Here is a 12,532-nt window from a genome sequence, read left to right on the forward strand (position 1 = left end):
CTTAAACATTCTACAACCTTTTTTAGCAATGTCTCCTTTCTCTTATGGACACACTTATTTTTAATACACAATTTCCAATAAGAATTATGAAATTAAAATTGTTACCAAAAAAGGCATTCAGCAGCTTCTGAACCTGAATGTTGCTGCCCACAGTACGGTATAATCCCTCTGTCTTGATCCCTAGGGAAAGAAATTGAGGTCAGTTTTGTTTCCATAGCTAGAGCTTTCATTTTCCTCAGGGTAGAGAAAGTAGGTACTTACACCCTGGTGTCAGTTCAAACAGGAAAGTGTCTCCCTACCCTCTGCAAGCTCTCCAGCCTTCCCCTGCAATAGGGGAACAGTTTTGAAGCCTCTCTCCAAATTATTCTCTCCATACTTTCATTTGGATTATACCAAGATTTCATTAATGTGAACAGAAGAGAATATACTCTATAGTAAATAGAAAAATATGCTTAGGTGGGTAGCAGCAGGTGGCTGAGAATAGGGTTTAATTGAAAAAGGGAGCTATGGTTTAATTGAAAAAGGAGGAAATATCAACCTCCGAGTTGCTTGTGAGCAGTGATATAAAGGGAGAAAGGGATGGAATATGGCATATGTGAAACAAATGTCCATTTTGCATATAGAGAAATTCTAGCAACATTTCAAAGAATAAAGAGGCTTGGCTCATATACTATCTGCCCACATTCTAAATATTCTCAGAGAGAAACCAGAGAGTATAATCAACCTGGGAAAACACTGATTCCATATTTGTCTGAGTTCAGCTTTGCACCCCATCAATTTTTAAACTGATATGTATTGTGGCAGAAATTGAACTCTTTATTTATTTGCAATGGAACTGTCATAACACTATTTGAGGAGTGCCCAGTAGTATTTTAGAATACTTTATAAGCTGTTTGAAGCTCTTTCTCTTTATTTTTTTTTGAAATACAAGAGGCTGTACATATTTAATATATACAACTTGGTGAGCTTGGAGATAAAGGAAACCATCGCCCCAATCTATGCAGAAACACATCCATCACCTCTAAAACTTTTCTGTGGCCCTCTTTATTCATTATTATTTTTTTGTGATAAGAACTCTTAACACGGGCACCTGGGTGGCTCAGATGGTTAAGCATCTGCCTTCAGCTCAGGTCATGATCCCAGGGTCCTGGGATCGAGTCCCACATCAGGCTCCCTGCTCCTTGGGAGCATGCTTCTCCCTCTGCTTCTCTCTCTCTCTCTCTCTCTCTCTCTCTCTCTCTGTCTCTCATGAATAAATAAATGAAATCTTTAAAAAAAAAAGAACTCTTAACACAAGATTTACCATCTTAGAACATTTTTAAGTCTGCAATACAGTATTGTTAACTACAGCTTTGTGCTGTACAGCAGATCTCTAGGACATAATTATCTTGCATAACTTAGAATTTTGTACCATTTGATTAATTAAGCTCTTTCTCTTTAAAAGCAGGGAACCCCAAATTATCCCAATATGCTTGGATACCACTGGCTTGGAATTTGCTGGAATTTTAGAAATTTGTGTCTCGTGTTCAAGGTTCATAAATAGTCTTCATTGCTAAAATGAGTCCTGACCAACAAATGACATCATTGCGACTTTAGAGAAATTGCCCCAGAATAAATTCAGAGTGACCGAATTCAAACACTGCCAACACTCTGGTTCATGTCTTACCTTTAGTCTCAATGACATTGATGCACTTCCTAACAAACTTGAACCCCACTTCATTCAGCTCCACTGTTTCAAACAAAGGAAAACAGTTAGATCCTGCTATAACAAGCTTTACCTACCAAACATTTATTGATCATGCTAAGAGACTGCAATGAGAGAATAAGGGGTATGGTTTTTCATCTCCAATACCCTTAAATGGAAAGATCTTCCCCCCCCCCCTCAGGGGAAGAATAGAGCTTTTACTCTTATAACACAAAATGCTTTTAGTGATTCCACTGTATTATGTTTGTTTTAGACATGAGCAACATCAAACATGAAATGTTAGGGTGGAAATGCACATAATTTCTATCGTGTTTAGAACAAGAAAGATATAATGCTATTCCCTATATTACTATTACTACCCACACCATAAGCTAAGATAAAGTGACTTCCTTATTTCAATAAGTAGACATATTAAAAAAATAGGTCTGAATTTTATTCTACACAGAGGAATCAATAAACACACTTGCATCAATATTACATATTATTGATGATAGTATTAACTGTGATTAGGACAGCTAGCAGTTTGTAATGTCAATAGATCATAAATTTGACTCACTTTCTTCCTGTTTTGTTATGGGGCTGTGGTAGATCTACAAAAGAAGAGAAAGAAAAAGCCATGGCTATTGGGAATCACTATAGGTAAGTATGGCGAATAATACTAAATCTCTTTCCCCAGATAGTCCATCAAAACCATTAGCGACTCTAAAGCTTTAATAAGATGAAAAAGTGGACTAAACAGAATGATCTTTGCCTAGGTCCCTAGAAAACACGTGGATTAACAATCTCTGAAGACTACGGCAGATTCCAAGTAGCTCACTGCAGCCTACCCATCTTAGAGATTTACTTATGTAAAGCTTGCAGAATTTTTCTGATGGAGCAAGAGAGCATGAGAGAAAAGAAATAGTTTTCTAATGGATATATGGCTAACGGGCATTGATGGTAAAATGTAAATGTTCCCAATACCAACCTCCTACCCCAAAGGCTAACTAATGGGTGTTTCTCTGTAGAAAAGCAAGTGTCCAACTGAAAGAGATCCATGCATTGATCAAGATTTGCCTGAGTCATATTGAAGTACACACTGTGACAGCTGTGTGAGAAACCAAAGAGGAGATCCTTGACGAAGTCTAGTCCAGGCTCCACCTCTACCTCATTAGGAAATCTCGGGCGTGTGTGTCCTTTTCATTCTCTACACTTCAAAATTAAGATCTCTAAAATGATCAGGATTGGAGTAGATGTCCCTTCAAGTCCTGATCTTCTCTGACACTTTAAACAAAGGCATGTACACTATGTATAAGATTAGTGAACTGAGGTGTTTAGTAAAGCAGCAAAAATAATAATGTGAAACTGCAGGAAATAAGCCTTCTATATGGCATCTATTAGTCTGCTTTAACAATCTCTCCTTTTAAAAGAAAATTCTCTGCATCTGTGTGTATGCCCATGGATATTTCAATGAAGGAGATTTCTATGCTGACCAGCCCTTGCTGCCACTTTTATAAACAAGATATTTGTGGGGGCGTCTGTGTGGCTCAGTCGTTAAGCATTTGCTTTTGGCTCAGGTCATGATCCCAGGATCCTGGGATCAAGCCCCGCACTGGGCTCCCTGCTCAGCGGGAAGCCTGCTTCTCCCGCTCCCGCTCCCCCTGCTTATGTTCCCTCTCTCTCTGTGTCTCTGTCAAATAAATAAATAAAATCTTAAAAAAATAAACAAGATATTTGTGGAAAGTCTATCATAATCAAGTTGTTAAGGATCCACATTCAGTGGACCTGTATTCTAACGTCATTCTCCACAAAAAGCCATCTGCATCCTTTGACCATTAAAATCTAAAGAGAGAACAAGTTCAGAAGAGGGAATCAAGAATAAAATGCTCTGCTCAGCCTCCCACCATCTTCCTAGAGAAACATCAAAGGCATGCAATAGTTAAACTTCTTGGGTGCTATAAATGCAATCTGAGATCTGGGTACTCCTCTTTAGTCTCCAGGGCACTGAGGAGACACAGAAAGAAAACCCTGGAGTATATTTCCCCCTCTTGGCACATTCTTGCCTTGAATAAAACAAGATTAGACTATATCCAAATATTATTGAATCTCAGTAGCTTTGCACTCTTTCTTCAGCCCAGTTAGAAGCACCTAAAACTAATATAGCACATTATGGTTGACAGACTTCCATTCATTTGATTTTACAAAGCAACTCTGTGAGGTAAGTAGAACAGAGATTATTAAACCCATTTTACTGAAGAGAAGAAAACTGAATCTCAGAGAGATGGAATAACTTGCTCAAAGTCACACAACCACTGAATGGCACAACAAAAGATCCAAATTCAGGCTTTTGGAATTCCAACACTAGTTAGGTGATATTAGTTCATATGCCACTAGAAGAAACCTACATGGAAGATACTGAAGAGAAAAAGTGCTTTTTCCTCGTTTCTGACTCTTCATATTGGTCTTTCTATGACAGTCACTAAAACTTTTAAGGTACTGTTTATCCTCTTATGTAACAATGTTCTAAACGGACCAGTACATCTTGGGATATAGTATGGCAGTACCATCTTCCCCAATAGCTGTACCCTTAAAGAGAATAAGCTGACTTAGGAATGTAAGATGGGAGCAGCAAAACCAATGTGAATAAAATCTTAACAAATGCTTATTCAGTTATGACAATTATTTTCCATCTTTCTATATGAACACATGTTTTATAAACTGAAAAAAGGCTTAATTTTCTTTCTTAAGAAGATCTTGTGGGCACAGCTGCATCATCTAGCACTGCAGCAAGAAGCTGAGAAACCTGGATTCTAGGCCCAGCTGTTATGCCTTTTCTGAGAGTAATTCCAGAGAAGTCCCTCACCCTCTGGAACTCAAAATTGCCTTACTTTTTAAGCAAGAAATATCAAGTCAACAATTCCTTCTAGCTCTAAAATTTTGAGTCTGATGATCTGACTATTTAATTGTCCTAGACCCACTGGTACCACTAAGGGCACTCACACACTGGATTATGGTGCTGAGGTTTCTCTAGTATCCTGAGGTAACTTACAGGTTCTTTTCCATCCATGGCCTCCATCCATAGCCTTCTGTTAGCTTCTGAAAGGGCCTGCAAAGTGATGGTTCCTGGCCTAAGGGGAAAAAGATGACAAGTTAAAAGTAGAAAACTCACCCGAGAAAATGAAGTCTTGTGATCTAGGGTCCCTCTCAGCCCTGGGAGGTGTCACACTGAGCAGGCACATACAGAATTCCAATTTTTCAAAATCTCTCTTACTCAAAAAAAAAAAAAAAAAACAATGAAACATTTAGAGAGCAGTAACGTTGGGAACCCTAGGGGAGATGGTATCTTGGCAGCCTCATGCCAGGGTCAGGCAAGGAAATAGGAAGGTAGATCCCAAGACACCTCATCAGAATACACACTTAAATTGGCTCCATTGTACTTGAGACAAACCGTGGCTCTCTTTGCCTTTCTTAGAAGCCAGCAGTTTGGTCTGGGCTCTAGGAGTAAGCATGTTCAGCATGGGCACATTCATCCATCAATAAAAAAAAAAAATGGCTTTCCTACTTCCCCCATCTATGATGTCCAAAGAGTATTTCCAGCTGGAAAGAATTCAACAACATGCACGCTAGCTCAGCACAGGGAGGAGGCCTTTTGGCTGACTTAAGCAATCTTATGACTAAGTAATAACAGTTACTGAATGTTCATTAGGAACCAGGTTCTGTTCTAAGTATTTTAGAGGTATAAATTCATGTCATCTACCCAGGAAGCTATAAAGCAGGTACCATACAGGAATCCCTAGTTTACAAAAGGGGAAACTGAGGCACCGAGTTGTTCCCTAAGTTCACACAGTGGGTAAGTATAGAGCCAGGATTTAAATTTAGGAATTCTGGTCCAACAGCCATGTTCTTTCTTAACCACCATGCTACAGGCCTTTTCTCCATCAGAGATGGCCTCAAACCCATTTTTTTTTCTATTTACTTGTAGGCTACCTATAGCCAGAGATACTCCAAGTTGGTATACTCTGTATGGTCTTTTTAGACTTTCACAACCAAACTGAGAATTCCAGATTGACCATATTATTGCAGATATAAAGTCTCCTTGCATTATCTGTATATCTGCACCATTATGAGAAACTGGTTCCTCTTAACTCCTTCTGTTAAGACCTCTCTCAGAGTCATGGAATAGTAAGAACAATGACAAGAGAGTTCAGAGAGCCTGGAAAAGCAACTGGGTCTCTATGGGCCTCAGTTTCTTTATCCATAACGGTGTTGGACCAGATCAGCTGGGAGGTCCCTTCCAGTTTTGATACCATGGGATTCCTATTTGACGTTCCATCTTTTACTCCATTAAAGTACATCTTAAAAAGGAAAACCCCCAAATGATCTTTAAGACAAAATCAACTGAAAACCAGAACTTGGCTTTGGGCACTGGATTCTTTCAAGTTTACTCTTCTCTAACAAATAACCAACTTTTTGGATATATCACATGGGGCTAGCAAGTCTAGAAATCTTTGTAAAGACAGCTACCCAGCTGAATCCTGAAGCCAGAGGAAGAACAAGGAAATGGGCAACAGATATAAAAGCAGACAGTACAGACCAGATATGACATTAAACACATTCTGGAACTCAGCTTCCCTATCTAGGAAATTAAAACTCCAGTGCGTGTCTTCTCTTAACCTTACAGAGAGGCTGAAAGAATGAATAAGTGACTATTCAAGAAGCATTTGAAGATTCTTGGGTGCCACAGAAAGTCAAATTCACAGAATAATATTTATAAGAACAGGATGACAAAGTAGAAAGAACATTGACTTCTAGTCCAGGATTTTCCACTGACTATCTTTATGACCTTAGGCAAATCCCCTGCCCTTCCTGAGGTCCCAGTCACTCATCCAGAACAAAAAGACATATACAGCATATGTGCAGTACAGAGCAATGGTCAAGAGTGTGGGTTTGAAGACTAGAATTCCTGGATTTGGATCCTGGCTCTATCATTTGCTGTGTTACCTAAGTTGCTTAATTTCTCCCTGTCTCCTTGTCCTCCTTTGTGAAATTGGGATAACATCCCATACCTCATGGAACTTAGTGAAGATTAAACGAAATTATACTCTTCAAGGGCTGAGAATAGTGCCTGGTACATAGGCCAACGTTAGCAGTTGTTGTTAGGTTATTATTATTATTATTATTATTATTATTGCACTTCAAGTTCTATGAGCTATAAGCCTGTGGTTTCAAATATTGGCAGCAAATCTATTTATTTTTTTAAAGATTTTATTTAATAAAGAGACAGAGAGCACAAGCAGGTGGAGCGGCAGGCAGAGAGAGAAGGAGAAGCAGGTTTCCTGCTTAGCAAGGAGCCCAACGTGGGGCTTGATCCCAGGACCCCAGGATCATGACCCGAGCCGAAGGCAGAGGCTTAACCAACTGAGCCACCCAGGCACCATGGCAGCAAAACTAATTAAAAAAAATAGTTACCCTCTATTCCTGAGATAGTAAAAGGAACTCAAAGAGTCCTTAGCTCTCTGTGCTGCAGGGACATGAGTATAGGTGACTGATGCTTGCTGGGAATGCTGACTTTGTTTCTTATATCAGATTTACTATCCAGGAAAGCAGATGCCACACTCTTCACAAAACTTCATGCACACAGAGGTACCTCAGCACCTGTTCATTATTATATTTGACCCTTTATTTCACAGCATGTTTATTCTCCTTATAAGACAATGGAGCAAAATTAAAAAAAAAAACGAACATGGACTTTGGAGACCTACAAACGAGCGTTTGCGCTCAGCCTTGCTACCGTGTGACTTTGGGCAAGTAACTTAACATATTCAAGTCTCAGTCTCCGCACCAGTAAAATGGGGGAGGGGGATTAGGTGAGTGAATGTTTTTTAAGAGCCTAATATGTGGTAACGAAAATCACAGACACACCAAAACTTTAATTCCTGGGTTCTAGTCTCAGAATTCCTCAGTGTTATGGGGTGGGAAAATACATTTAAAAATAAACACCAAATTTAGTACCTATCATGAGCTACACATAGCACTAGGTGCAAGATATATGATGATAAACTGGTCCCAGCACATTATCTCAGGGCCAAATTGTCTGCAACTGCTTTAAGTCTATAGGGATATTATTTGCAAATAGCTTGCAAATTTAAGCTGAAAAGGGAATCAGAATGAAACTAGACACAGATAATTTTAATTTCTTTTAAGCACCTTGATGCTACAGAGCGAGAGACAATAAAGGTTCATGAAAGAGAAGCCACAGCCAATAGTTATTTTTTGCAGTAAATAGGACTATAGTTCCCCCTTCCAACTAGGCCTGAAGCTGTTGGAGAAATGAGGGACAGCTGCATGGTTACCAGTAACAATGTTTACTATCACAACCATCTTCGGTCAGGACCATCCATTTCTAACAAAGAAATCATATGGATTAACAAACAGATTTTCAAATGGGGAAAAGGACTTTTTACTTATTTCCAGACTAAAATAAATAAATAAATAAAAGCCCTCATCTCTTAGTATAATCTTTATGATTCCAGTCCTTGATAGTTTAGTTCATATGATATTCTAATTCAACCTTTAAGTCCCTTTCTAGGAAATCTGTTTTGTTAAATTCTATTCTATTATGTGGTACCTAACACATAGAAATAATAGACCGAAATAACGTACAGGAACATTTATTCACTGAATTTTGGATCAACCTCTCAACTACATAATATGCTTTTCTCCAAAGGAACTCCAAATGCTCTCATTTTAAAATTTCAAGGTTAAATTCACCTCTGATAAAACTGCCCAGTTCCAGAAAACAAAAAGAGGGTACTGGAGAGAAACAAATGCAACAAAGTACAAAGTTTGAAAGCCTTAGCTGAAATCAGAAAGTTGATAATCAAACTATTTCCAGTATACCTGCAAAGTAGGGGAAGTCTGTATCATGTTTGCACCAAGTGGGGAAAAAAGACTCCCCACTACCACTACCATCTTCCATCCCTTCTATCTCCCCTTAAAAATGTGTTTTAATTAACTCATTCTTGTATGTTATATTAGGAGATAAAAGAATGAGTTTTGCTGAATGGGAGAAGATACTTGCAAATGACATTACGGATAAAGGGCTAGTATCCAAAATCCATAAAGAACTCATCAAACTCAACACCCAAAAACCAAATAATCCAGTTAAGAAACGGGCAGAAGACATGAATAGACATTTTTCCATCGAAGACATATATCCAGATGGCCAACAGACACATGAAAAGATGCTCAACATCACTATCATCGGGGAAATGCAAATCAAACCCACAATGAGAAACCACCTCACACCTGTCAGAATGGCTAAAATTAACAACACAGGAAACAACATGCATTGGCAAAGATACTGAGAAAGGGGAACCCTCTTATATTGCTGGTGGGAATGCAAATTGATGCAGCCACTCTGGAAAACAGTATGAAGTTTCCTCAAAAAGTTAAAAATAGAGCTACTCTATGATCCAGCAATTACATTCTTGGGTATTTACCCAAAGGATACAAAAATACTGATTTGAAGGAATACATGCACCCTTCATGTTTATAGCAGCATTATCAACAATAGCCAAATTATGGAAAGAGCCCAAGTGTCCATCGACTGATGAATGGATAAAGAAGATATGGTGTACACTCACACACACACACACACACACACACACACACACACACACAGGAATATTACCTGGCCATGAAAAAGAATGAAATCTTGCCATTTGCAACAACATGAATTGAGCTAGAACACATTATGCTAAGTGAAATAAGTCAGTCAGAGAAAGACAAATGCCATATGATTTCACTCATGTGGAATTTAAGAAGCAAAACAGTTGAACATAGGGAAAAAAAAGAGAGGCAAACTAGGAAACAGACTCTTAACTAGAGAACAAACTGGGGTTGCTGGGGGGAGGTGGAGGGTGGGTTAAATGGGTGATGGGCATTAAGGAGGACACTTGTGATGATGAGCACTGGATGTATGTAAGTGATGAATCACTAAATTCGACTCCTGAAACTAATATCATACTATATGTTAACTAACTGGAATTTAAATAAAAACTTGATACTACAAAAAAAAAAAAAGAATGAGTTTTGTCATGCTGTCTCTGCAGCGTCACCAAATGTTGACTGTTGCAGCATATCTCATAGCAAATTAAATCCTAGGAATGACTTATTCTGCCTAGAGCAGGTGAGGCAAAGCTGGCTGAAGTTCCCACAGGGAAAACCAGCTCTGGGCCAGGTCTAACAGGGGTTCCTGTGAATAGCAGCCAGAGAGCCAAAACAGTAATGTCATGAACAGATTTGCTCATTTTCAGCACGAGAGAGGACAGAGGAAAATAAAAGATCTACTCAGGCTCAGCACCTGGCACATGAGGACGTTACCAGTTCATACCAGCACAGCTTACCTTTCATTAGTTTCTATATCAAAACAGAACCTTTTGTCGATAGACTCTGTCTTCCTCCTCACGCAGTACTTCAGGGTTAAGTCCAAAGGCCCCTGATATAAGAGAAGGATTAATAGCCAATTTGAAAAGAAAATGCACAGAAGCTTCTTCTGCCTCCTGCAGTAGCCTCAGCCACTTGGAAGGCATCTGTCAGGGCAGCAGGAGTAATGTTTAGCCTCACTGAGAACCTTGTCCCTTCAAACAGTATCTGCAGCAGATGGTTTCTTCTTGCTCCAATAATTAATGGTTGAGACCAGGACAAAATGCTCGGGATAGGTCAGTACTGTTTTCCAAGCATGGTAGATTAAATAGGAAGCTAATTATACATAATATCAGGGGAATGTAGGACAAATGGGTTGACCAAACGGCATTAAGTGTATTGAATAAAATTTTCATGAAACTTCCAGGTTGGGAGTGGCTTTATGCGACCCTCCTTCTATTAAATTGGCAGATGGAGGAGGGGAGAGAAACATTTTCATTCCCCACCTCCAGACTCTTCAGGAAGACAGGAATCACAAAAGCAATCTCTCCAAAGACTGGGCAGGAGTAGAGAAAATGAGCAAATTTATATATTACTCAAAGTTCCATTTGATATTTCATATATGCAGAACAGTGTAGCCCACCTTAGTCTTATGGGCACTTAATAAGGCCATTGAAGTCCACTGTGTCCACAGATTAAAATTTCCCAATCCCACATTGTTCAGTTTCCCTCTATTATCTCAACAGAGACAATGTGGTATAGGAAAGAGAAGTAAGATTTATCAATTACCTACTATTTGCCACACATTATGCTAGGTATCTTTAAATCAACTTTCTTCATAACAACCCTTAGAAAGAAGTGAAGCTCAGAGAGGTAAAATGGCTTACCCAAAGTCAACCAAGTCAGTATAGTAGATATAGTAATAAACTAGGAAGTTTAAAACCTGGGGTTTTGTCTCAGTTATGCCATTTACTAGCTTACAATCCAGGGCAAATTGTTTTCCCCTTTGAATCTTAACTTCACAATCTATTAAATGGGGAAAATGCTAACCACCTAGCTGCCAGAAATTCAGAAACACTTCCCAAGTGCCAGGTCTGGGTCTAGGTACTATGCCATCCAAACTGGTCCATACAGTTGATCCAACTGATCAAACAATACTTCTTATTTTATTTTATTTTATTATTATGTTCAATTAGCCAATATATAATACATCATTAGTTTTTGATGTAGTGTTCAACAATTCATTAGTTGCATACAATACTTCTTTCTTATTGGCACACTCAACCCCCTTTCGGGCCTATCCTTTTACTGTTCCTACACTATAAAAACTCAACTCTAATTTCATTCTTCAATCTGCCTTCTTTACCCCAATACTAAAGGTATCAAGAATTACTAGACTTTCAAGATGACAGTAACTTAACAGCATTATACACTCACCCTCCCTCTTTAAACTCTCAGCTCCCTCAGAGTCAAAGGCATCATAGCTCAGGGGCCTAGGCCCTGTCTATTACTCCAGGTTACCTCTAGCCACCCCCATCTGTTTCATGCCTCATCCGTGCAGAAGTGCTCTCATTTCACACATGTCATAACTCTCATGATTCCATAACTGTAAATAATGTTTCCTCCACCTGCAATGACTTTATCTATATTCTTGGTCTGGCTAAACTCTTAATTGTTCTACAAACTGCAGTTCAGCTTTCATTTCCTCCAATATTCTTCCCCAATCCCATGCACTGTTCACTATGTGTTTTGTGCATTATATTAAAACTTCCTGTTTTCATGCCTTATTTCCCCAATTGACTGAGAACTCAAGGGCATGGGCAGCATCTTATTTATCTTTATATCTCCAGGGTCTAGGAAAGAGTTAGTGCCCAAGAAATTTTCATGAACTACAGTATCATTCTTGCCATTTTTCTGATGAGGAAAATGATACTGAGTGACATTACATAATTTACTTGGGGTCAAAAAGCTACTAGGCCAAAGAGCTAGGATTTAAACCCAATTGTTGAAAGTCTATAAAAATACAGCACTCTTTCCTCTTACCACAACTGCCTGACAGGTAAATGATGGGGATCTTATAAAACATAATTTGGGAAGATAACCTGTAAAATGAGCAGCACAACACAAGTGGAAGTTGATAGGCTGAACTAGTAGGGAACACTGGTAAGTACCATAGTCACAAAGAGGGCTAATTCTGCCACCTTCAAATTGAACTATTAATACTTGCCAGGGCTACTGGGAAAGTAAATGAGGCACATGCCGAAATGTGTCTAGCTCAGTGCCTGGCACACAGTAGATGTTCAATAAATAGTGGATTTTATGGTGTTATTACAGTCTCACTTACTTGTATTGTTTACCTTTCTAAAACACAAACCAGTAATAGGAACTGAGAGAACTGACAAGAAGAAATTATTTCCAGCT

General features: G+C 38.8%; 1 protein-coding gene across 3 annotated transcripts in view; it reads right to left on the bottom strand.

The window, feature by feature from the left end:
* OPHN1 (oligophrenin 1) overlaps window positions 1–12,532 on the bottom strand; it is a 498,955-nt gene that overhangs the window by 185,380 nt on the left and 301,043 nt on the right. For all 3 annotated transcript variants that reach the window (XM_073885819.1, XM_025860816.2, XM_073885818.1), the window contains exons 11-15: window positions 10,093–10,184; window positions 4,734–4,812; window positions 2,262–2,295; window positions 1,667–1,729; window positions 106–180 (exon numbers count right to left, since the gene is read on the bottom strand). In XM_073885819.1, coding sequence (XP_073741920.1) covers window positions 106–180; window positions 1,667–1,729; window positions 2,262–2,295; window positions 4,734–4,812; window positions 10,093–10,184 — 343 coding nt within the window. The remainder of the gene's footprint in view (window positions 1–105; window positions 181–1,666; window positions 1,730–2,261; window positions 2,296–4,733; window positions 4,813–10,092; window positions 10,185–12,532) is intronic.

This window comes from Callorhinus ursinus, unplaced genomic scaffold (genome assembly GCF_003265705.2).
Source record: "Callorhinus ursinus isolate GAN/ISIS: 27379988/994484 unplaced genomic scaffold, GSC_fseal_2.0 scaffold66, whole genome shotgun sequence".
Classification (NCBI taxonomy): Eukaryota; Metazoa; Chordata; class Mammalia; order Carnivora; family Otariidae; genus Callorhinus; species Callorhinus ursinus.